The sequence below is a fragment of the Lactuca virosa genome, chromosome 4 (genome assembly GCF_052849685.1).
Source record: "Lactuca virosa cultivar CGN04683 chromosome 4, Lactuca_virosa_CGN04683_v6, whole genome shotgun sequence".
NCBI lineage: Eukaryota > Viridiplantae > Streptophyta > Magnoliopsida > Asterales > Asteraceae > Lactuca > Lactuca virosa.
Genome location: NC_136429.1, coordinates 11,003,102 through 11,013,455, shown reverse-complemented (window position 1 = coordinate 11,013,455; position 10,354 = coordinate 11,003,102). Strand labels below are relative to the sequence as shown.

General features: G+C 34.6%; 1 protein-coding gene and 1 non-coding gene across 3 annotated transcripts; one reads left to right on the top strand and one right to left on the bottom strand.

The window, feature by feature from the left end:
* Positions 1 to 213: 213 nt before the first annotated feature.
* LOC145110149 (small nucleolar RNA R71) lies at positions 214 to 320 on the bottom strand. Its single transcript, XR_013709529.1, has one exon. It is a non-coding gene; the product is annotated as a small nucleolar RNA R71 (small nucleolar RNA).
* A 6,325-nt stretch (positions 321 to 6,645) lies between these two features.
* Positions 6,646 to 10,316, top strand: LOC145169322 (protein CLAVATA3 INSENSITIVE RECEPTOR KINASE 1-like). Of its 2 annotated transcripts, none has more exons than XM_079087898.1 (11): positions 6,646 to 7,199; positions 7,545 to 7,671; positions 7,774 to 7,845; positions 7,925 to 8,068; positions 8,160 to 8,231; positions 8,336 to 8,395; positions 8,494 to 8,582; positions 8,670 to 8,810; positions 8,887 to 9,228; positions 9,336 to 9,727; positions 9,891 to 10,316. In XM_079087898.1, exons 1-11 carry the CDS (start codon positions 7,097 to 7,099, stop codon positions 10,206 to 10,208), a joined length of 1,860 nt encoding a protein of 619 aa, XP_078944024.1. In that variant the 5' UTR covers positions 6,646 to 7,096; the 3' UTR covers positions 10,209 to 10,316. The 2 variants fall into 2 exon arrangements, with proteins under 2 accessions (XP_078944024.1, XP_078944023.1); XM_079087897.1 differs by having other exon boundaries at positions 6,647 to 7,199; positions 8,494 to 8,591.
* Positions 10,317 to 10,354: the final 38 nt, after the last annotated feature.

The following is a 10,354-nucleotide window of genomic DNA, read 5'->3' as shown; positions in this document are numbered from 1 at the left end:
GCATTCAAGCACATTGATGAGGTTAAAGACATTGCCAACTACTTTCATGTTCCTAATGTGCCAAGAGAATCCGTGTTCTTAAGGATGCTTCCGGTGACTTTTACTGGTGAAGCCAAGGTTTGGTTGAAGTCTCTTGCACCCTGATCCATTACCACATGGTCGAATCTTCGTGATGGTTTTATTAAGTAATTTAGTCTACCTTCGAAGATTTCAAAGCTTAAGAAGAAGATAGCTAAGTTTCAATAAGAGGTTGGGGAATCATTGTATGAAGCTTGGGAGAGATACAAGGGCTTGCTTAGAAGTTTCCCTCAACATAACCTTAATGTTCAACAAGAAGTTTCCATATTCTATAATGGAGTCAATGTAACTACTAGGCAACTTCTCGACTCACATGGGCCAATGACGAAGAAGGAGCCGACAACTATAAAAGAATTAATTGAAGAATTTGCAAAGCACTCACGTGAGTACCACAACCCATGAGACAATGTTATAAGAGGAAAAGGAGATGGAGGGAACGAGAAATTGGCTACAATCATAGCTAAACTAGATTCTATGGATAGGCGAGTGACAAAATTAGATCAATCCATTAATGCTATTAGAGTTAGGTGTGATAATTGTAGTGGTCCACATTTGACCAAGGATTGTGATTTGGATGAAAATAGGAACAAAAAAGCACAAGTGTTCTACTCAAGTGGTGACAAGTATGATGAAGATTAGAGGAAACCCAAGAAGGAGTCGTTTCCATATGAAGAGGATAAGAAGCAAAAGGATGAGAAGTATAGACAAACCGGTAGAGGTTTCTATCAAAAAGAGCAACCACCACCCGAAAAGAAGATGGATTTCGAGTCGCTACTTCATAGATTTATCAAAGAATCTAAAAAGAGATATGATACTGTTGATGCCAATGTGATGAATCATCAAGCTTCCATCAAGAACATAGAGACTCAACTTGGGCAATTTACCATACTTGTCAATGAGAGGTTACCAACTAAAAATCAAGACCCAGAGCTACAACCTCATGTCATGGCGATCTACACCAAAGAAGAGGTCCATTTTGAGACAATAATGACCCATGAATCAGCTACAATTCAACCTAAGTCGTGTTTAGAAGAAGAGAAGCACAGAGCCAAAAGATCAAAAAGTGAATCGTTTTTGTTGATTCACCACGTCGTGATCTCGAGAAAATGAAAAGTTTACGTCTTTTCATTCGTATCATCATCCTTTTCCATTCCCATCTCGAGAAATCAAACATTCTCTAGAGCCCGAACAAAGGAAATTTATGGAACAAGTGCTCTTACTCTCGATTAACGCCCCATTCCTCAAATCAATGGCGAAACTTCCCAAGTTTGCAAAAGATGATATGACTAGTAGAAATGAGTTAGAAAAAGCCTCAACAGTAGTTCTTAATAAGTTGTGTTCATCCGCGGTTATCAAAGGATTAACAATCAAGATGGGAGATCTATGTCAACTCACATTACCTTGTGAATTTGGCAACTCAACTTTTATTAATGCTTTATCCGGTTCGGGGGAGAGCATTAATCTCATGCCATACTATATCTCCCAATTTCCTGAATATTAGTCCACTCAAACTCCATAATCGTTCATACTCTTGGGAGTAAGTATTAAATAAAGATTGTCGTGAAGTGTTAAGAAATTGTCTTTAGAGCTTAGACATAGCAAGGTGATTGTGACTAACGTTCATGAGTACTTAATAGAGATTTAAGTACTGGAGAAACCCACACTCAGAGATATTACTTCGTGGACTCTAATCACGAGTAATTATGAGACGATAATATCTTTTATTCTTAAATTTGAGATATATTGAGTTCTTTTCATACGAGTTGGTTATGTATTAGTCTTATTGTGAAGCTATCCATAACTGGTGGTCATAACGAGTAAGTATATGCATAATTTGATGAGTAGACAAAAAACTATTGAGTTAAAGTTGATTTGTTCCCTTTTCGCCTTGATGGAAATGCGATATAGTGGTCCCCTCGATGATTTGACGATGACATTAAAGTTCTAGGCCTGACCCAAACTAAATTGATGTGTTCGATTAGTAGTCCGATTTGTTCGTCATAAATCTGTAATCGAGAAACATAATGTTGAACTGTTAGTTTGATTCATTATCCATGACTCAGTTCACAATGATATCTTGTAGAAACTATAGAATAAATAATCACTTATCTAAGGGCCAATTCTTGATGAGATCAGAGTTTGGTAGTCGTTGTGGAATGCACGCTTTGTTGGTCATTCAAAGATTATTCGACCAATGGTAGTTGATGACTTGTCAAAGTGGGAGACTATTGGAAATATGTGTCCAATGTCATAACCTAATTGGTATAACTTTGTGAATAATAACAAAGTCCTTTTTGGGTTGCCTTTAAGAGCTAAAATAGCTAGAAGAAGAATTAAGAGAGTGAGATAACTAGTTAATTGATTTATTACAAGTTAATAAATTAATTAGAAATTAATCGAAACTAATAAGAATTAATTTGAGATCAATTATAATTAATCTGGAGGTTAAAGGACTGAATGTTGATTGTTAAATAGTTGAGCAATGAGAACATTGTGGAACCCTTATAGAGGTGGACGGTTTTAGGGGCTTCCAGAAAGCTTCCAAAATCAATCCAAATAACAGATAAGATAGGGATTTGAATTAGGATTAAATCTTAATATTTAATTAATTCAAATCAGAGTTATCTTTTAAATACCACAACTATATAAAGACCCCTAGGTCTTCATATTTTCGTACCTTTCCAGCATCCTGAAAGGCTGAAAAATTTGTGTAACACCAACAAAATTAGGTCAAAAATAAATTTGTTCAGTAACCATAATTGAGTATACTAAGTGGTAGATATCGTAACTAGGTTTCCAAAAATATAAAGAACACTAAAATCCGAGTTATAACGAAGAAGTTATGACTGATCGAAGATACGCGACAATACCGGTAAAACATTGTTAAGCATAAAACGAGAAATTTCAATAAAATACTTTTCAACCTTAGGTGTCTAAATGAAAGTTGTAGATATCCCAAAACCGTGAACATACATAAAAAGAACGCCCAAATCTGACTTCATATGAGGAAGTTATGATTTTTCGAAGTTTCGGACATAGAAGTAGACAGCTAAAAACTCGAAATCGAGATCGAGTGACTTTTTGCCAACATGACCTAAACGAGAATCGAAGATCTCATCAATGGTATTACAACGGTAAAAAGTCTGACGAAACCGACATCAGACGAAGAAGTTATGGATTTCTAACAGAGTTTTCCTGTCCCGGCCTACTAAAAATAATATATTAAAAATAAAGTCAAAATTAGCCAAAAGAGTCTAAACGAGAGTTGTAGAGCATAATCTCAACTACGCGTGGATATAAAGAACGTAAAAAACGGAGCTCGTATGCGAAAGTTATGAATTTCTGGAGTTCGGGGCGTGAACCCCAAGGTTGTGTCAGAGCTTACGAGGTGAGCATATGTGGCTCACGAGGTGAGCCAGTTCACGAGGTGAGCATTAGTAACTCACGAGATGAACAGATGATGGACGTCTTCCAGGGCAAGTGGCCGTGATGAACGCAATGACGTATCGAGCTCACGAGGTGAATATTAGAAACTCACGAGGTGAGCCAGTTCACGAGGTGAATATTAGAAACTCACAAGGTGAACTCAGAAAATTCACCCTATAAATAAGGATTGAGGGCAGCCGACTTTGGTTGTTCATTTCCACCCTTTCTCTTACTTCTACTCTGTGTTAAGCCTCCCGAGACCACCCTGAAGCCCCGGTAGCACCTCTAACACACGACGCAAGTCACGAAGTCTCGAAGATCCCGAGAAACTTGCTTATTTTCAGTCAAAGTACTGCCCGAGTTGAGTCTCGTCTTCTTCAATTCACCACTTCTATCAAGTGAGTTCATACCCCTACAACCACACTTTAAATGCTTTTTAAATGCTTTTGAAACACTTTTAAGGGGGGGGGGGGGGGAATACAAGTAAACACATGGGTAAAATAGTGTGAAACACCAATCTTTTGCTATACTTTTCGTACTGTTATTTTAACTATCATATGAAGTTGTTATCATGCAAAACACCTCACAACACAACTTTACCCTCTTGGGATACAATATGTTTTATAAATAGAAATATGTTTTATTTATACGTTTGCATACTACATCATATCAAGGGTAACCATTTCAACTATAACATGATGCTTTTACAAGAAAACTCAACTCATCAATACGCCTTTGTAACACGGTAGAAAAGGAAATCATTTCATACAAACGATTTTTCATCATATTACTCGTGAACTTGTTGTTAGCAATCATGTGATGTCATATGGCTTTGTTTGTACCAAACGAAAGTCCCCACCTATAACCAGAGTCTCCTGGAGGGAGAGCGTGACAAGTGTGTATAGATCTATACGGGGCTGACGACTCCGCACCCTGACTGTTAGCTACAGTCCCCGGGGTGACAAATGTCAACATTAGGTACTGCATCTAGTATGGTTATGAGGAATTCACAACACGCGGAAACAATGACTCATGCACGTAGTAATACATAACTCAATCATGCTCGGGGGTAATAACTATATTATAGGGTATTATCAGCATGTTCAGAATTCAGGATAAACACTACCACAACTAGTTTTATTTTAATAATAAAACTATACATTCCCAGTTTAAGTATGGCATATTTACTTACATTCATGGTCTTGGTTCATATAAGACTACACCTCACTTTTAAGAAAATATCGGATTTTCTGGAAAACATACACGAACTTTCGAATGACATACATTTTATCAAAACACTACTTATGAACTCACCAACTTAAATGTTGACACTTTTTCTTTGAAATAACTTGTATTATCAGGAAATCGCTAAATCAGGTTAACAACTGCTTTTGAAGACTCACACTCAGGCGTTAGTTTAATCTTTTGGACATCATATTGTAATTGACTTTTGAAAGCATGTAATACTACAATCATGTAAACTTTTCAATTATGTATATGATGGTTGTGTGTACTTTCTTTACTATTCATTTGTTATGATACTGTACATGACGTCCTCCGCCCCCGAATGTTTCCGCCGTTCAGGTTTGGGGGTGTGACAAATTGTTTCTCACGTTCCCCTTATCTTTCTTTCTTTCTTTCTTTCTCTCTCTCTCTCTCTCTCTCTCTCTCTTTTAGATTTTAGTTTTAGTCTTTTGGGTGTGAACCATTAGAGACATTCCTATTTTGGGTGCTAGAACTTCCAAGAAGCAACACACGTGTTCATAATCTTCAAGTGGATACAAGTATATACTATTATACTTGAAAGGTGGTATTCTATCTTTTTGGTAGTTTGTTTTTCCAAGAGGGAAGGGTCAATACTAAAACCAAGTTTGAAAGTATGTTACCATAATAGTAAAACCTCTATCAAGTATGGTCTTGTTCCATTCAATTGACCCTTTAAATTTGGTTCTATCAAAGTCCAACCATCTCGCTACCATATGTACCATCAACTTTACAAATTGTTGATATTTTTATGAAGGCTCCATCGACGTCCCGTTTCGCTTATTGTCCGATAAACTCACAATACTTATTATTGTTGTATTTTGGGCTTATTTTATGTTGAACCTTTTTGTTTTTAATCTTTCAGCTAGGTTAACCTTGATAGTTTTTATATTTATAGTCTTGTTTACTTTTGTTCGTAATTATTTTTAATTTTCAATAATAAAACTTAGCTACTTTTCTGTCTTTATTTTATTATTTTACAAGCATAATGTTTGTATCTTAAAATTAAATCACTTTGGTCAGAAAAAATGTTTCAAAGTCTTGTAATCAATAGAGATTTAGAGTTTTTTTTTTTTTTTTAAACGACAAATATACTAAAATACTCTTAAGTTATTTTACCTATGTTAGGACTTGAACCCTCAACCTCAAAAAAAAGATTTTAGAGTTTTAAGTGGAAAAGTTTGACCGGTACTTTGCATAACAACCATTTCATTTTTTAAAAAGCCAACTCTTGTTTTTACATTAAACTTTTAATGACACCCTCTTCATTCACTATGTGTTCTAAAAGTTGCATTTACTAATCCAAAATCCACATATAGAGAATTTGGCATACCATCTTTCACTCCAAAATGAAAAAGAATTCCGATATTTTCTTTAACGTCGATATTGATATATGTTAGTTTTCGTTAAAAGATAAGCCTTGAAATTAAAAAAAAAAAAAAAAAGACAAAAAATAATTGTTGAGATTGATTTTTTTATAAATATAAGTAATATTTTTAGAGAAAAAACTACAAAACCAACACAAAGAGAAAATAATAGTCTTAGTGGAGATTTTTAAAAATAAAAATTGATTTTTTAAAGAAATACAATGATTAAAGTGAATATTTGTTATGGTAACATTCCCTAAATATAAGTAATATGTTTTTTTTTAACTTTATATTATATAAAAAGAATTTTTCTCGAAAAGAGGCAAAAGCCAACAAAGGCGACGACAAGCACAGCACGTGATCTGTCAACATTTTACCTGCACCTTTTTAACTTTCCCTTTGTTCTCCCACACTTCTACCCCTCAGTCCAATCACCGGATGAAAAGTATATATATATATATATATATATATATATATATATATATATATAAACTAATGTTTTTCTTTTCCTTAACAAAAATCCCAACAATTATTTGATCCTTTTCATACTCTTAAATCCCCACTTACTTTAATATTCAATTCTCTTTGTATCTTTATTATATCCGCCATTAAAGACTCTCAGAGATGTTGATTTACCAGATAGGATAACGACTGGAGAACCAAAGGTTGCAGGAAATACAAGATTTTACAACCAAGATATCGAATTAAAGATTGCAGAGATCGTTTCATATCAGGAAAAAAATTTCTGAATCTTTGATAATTGATACCAAGGATTTTGTAGTTGGGGAATTTTGTCATACAAGTGGAGTGCATTGTGGACTTTTGCTTTACAGGATTCTGATTCTGTTTCTGTCTTCTGAGATTTCAAAAAGACAAGAAGAATTTATCAAAAATATAAAAAATGGTGGCGAAATTCTTTCAAGAAACTTCTGCTATGAACAAATTTTAAAAGGTTTTCAAGCATGGTGAAGAGAGAACGTTTATTATGGGTATTTGGGTTACTGGTTTTGACATGGCTGAATGTTTCATCTGCAACTCTTTCTCCTTCTGGAGTCAATTATGAAGGTTAGTTTACTAGTTTCATATGTTTTTTCTTTTAATCTTCATTTTGCCATTTTTTTCCTTTCTGTTTTAAACCCATCTTTCTAGCTGTTGTTTCATGTTCATTCTACCCAATAAGGAACCTTTTTTCGGTGGGGTTGAAAGTTAATGAAGTAAAATCTTTGCTAATTTATGAATGTCTAATTTACTGTTCACTAGATCTAGTACTCCTTCACCGAATTAATGACATTTCAATATGTAGCTTGTGATTAAAGCATCTCCCTCTATATGAACCATACACAGAAAAGCTCCATGTTTTATCTAATTTGTGTATCAGAATCATAATTTTTTTTGTCTCGATTGATGCAGTTGTGGCTCTAATGGCTATAAAAGAGGATATCGAAGATCCACACAATGTTCTTGACTGGGATTTCTCATCTGTTGATCCATGTAGCTGGAGAATGATTACCTGCACTGACGGATCTGTTTCTGCTCTGTAAGTTCTTTTCCGCATACTTTCTTCAAATTTCATGGAAATTTAAGATCGTTTTTTAGGCTGAATTAATGAATTTTGATGTTCGTTTTGTATCAAAATCAGAGGACTCCCTGGTCAGAATTTATCCGGGACGTTATCTGCTGCAATTGGAAATCTTAGCAATCTGCAATCTATGTAATCAACTGTTACCATATTTTACAAAATTTCTTGATATTTGTATGCTGAAATTGACGATTTGTTGTGGTTGTTTTAGTACACTACAGAATAATGCGATTTCTGGTTCAATTACAAGTGCAATTGGGAAATTATGGAACCTTCAAACACTTGATCTTTCAGGGAATGAGTTCAGTGGTGAGATGCCTACTTCTTTGGGAGATCTCAAGAACTTGAATCTATTGTAAGTTTTGTATTTTTTTAGTTTCATTTTTTTTATTAATTTTTTTTTTTCAATTTTTCTAATTTTTAGTAATCTTTATGGTAAAAACCAGGCGACTAAACAACAATAGCCTTACTGGTCCAGTTCCTGAATCATTATCCCAACTTGGAGGCCTCACTCTTGTGTATGTTAATTTGCTATTATTTATCTATTTATTTATTTTTATTAAGTTAAGTATAGATAAATGATATTTTAAATAAAATTTAAGCCAAATTCTTGTTTATGTAGAGACCTGTCGTATAACAATCTTAGTGGTTCTTTGCCAAAAATATCAGCAAGAACATTCAAGTGAGTAATTCTTTAATTAATAATAATTATTCCTCATATACTTTATCATCTTTTAATCATGCCTAATTAACAATTATTTTTTTTTTTAATAATTTCAGAATTATAGGAAACCCTTTGCTATGTGAGCATAATTCCAAAAATGGTTGTTCGATTGTTTTCCCGGAGCCTCTCTCTTTGCCACCAGAGGGTATGAGAGGTGTGTATATTACACAATTACATAAATACCCTTGTTCGAATGGTTAATTTACAATCGATGTTTGGATTTTATTATTAGGCGAATCATCATCCGGAGAGAAAAGTCACCACCTAGCCATTGCCCTTGGTGTAAGCTTCAGTACTGCATTTCTCCTTGTTGTCATTTTGCTAATTTGGTGGCGATATCGGAAAAATCAACAAATATTCTTCGATGTTAATGGTAAGAACTCCATCGGCTTGATACTTTTATTAATTCTTTGATTTGATGTTATTAATCGGATCCATATTATAAACAGATCAATACGATCCTGAGGTATCTTTGGGCCATTTGAGGAGATTTACATTCAAGGAACTTCGAGCAGCCACTGATCATTTCAACGCGAAGAACATTTTAGGTAAAGGTGGATTTGGAATCGTTTATAGAGGATTATTGAACGATGGAACGATTGTAGCTGTTAAAAGGTTGAAATCCGACAACAATTTTGGGGGAGAGATCCAATTTCAAACCGAAGTTGAAACCATAAGTTTAGCTGTTCATCGCAATCTTCTACGCCTTTGGGGATTCTGCTCAACTGAAAACGAACGGATTCTTGTCTATCCCTTTATGCCAAATGGTAGCGTCGCTTCTAAATTAAAAGGTTCGTACAATCGTACTTCATTTCATTACCCAATTTTTTTTTTTTGCTACAAAAATCTTGTTTACATTAGCTAAATTTATATATATATGTAATTATGATTTTACCAGATGAGGTGAATGGAAGACCGGTTTTGGATTGGCCAAGAAGGAAAAATATAGCTTTAGGAACAGCAAGAGGTTTACTATATTTGCATGAGCAAAGTGATCCGAAGATAATTCATCGGGATGTGAAAGCAGCCAACATTTTGTTAGACGAATATTTTGAGGCGGTTGTTGGTGATTTTGGGTTGGCGAAGTTGTTGGACCACCGGGATTCTCACGTGACCACTGCGGTTCGTGGGACCGTGGGCCACATTGCTCCCGAGTATCTGTCAACGGGTCAATCGTCTGAAAAAACCGATGTTTTCGGTTTTGGGATTTTGCTTCTTGAACTAATTACGGGTCAAAAGGCATTGGATTTTGGAAGAGCTGTAAATCAAAAAGGCGTAATGCTCGATTGGGTACTTAACTTTCTTACTTTTCTTTATTAAGTTATAGTTTATGCCTCTGAGATGCAACAAAGTGGATTTATTACCAATTTATGCAACCAATTTGTTAAAGTAATGCATAAATTGGTAATGAAAGTATATTTTTAATTTTAGCCTAACATGGTTTGTTCTACAGGTAAAGAAGCTCCATCAAGATGGAAAACTGAACCTAATGGTGGATGCGTCTCTAAAAAACAATTTTGATAGGGTCGAGTTAGAAGAAATGGTTAAAGTTGCACTTTTGTGCACCCAATTCAACCCTTTGTATCGACCAAAAATGTCTGAAGTATTAAGAATGTTAGAAGGAGAAGGGTTAGTAGAGCGATGGGAGGCTTCACAAACAATTGGAACACCAAGATTTCGATCATTACAAAGTTTTCCTTCAAAGTATGCAGATTATATCCAAGAATCTTCACTTGTACTTGAAGCAATGGAGCTTTCGGGTCCTCGATGAATCAATGTAATTCATCTGTAAAAAAAAGTAAACAAATCGTGTGTACAATGGTTTTTGAAATTGGTCTGGTTCATATATATAAAATCTTGGCTTTTGTTTCTTTTGTTACGGATAGGTTGTTGGAATCATTGTTTATGTTTTTTTTT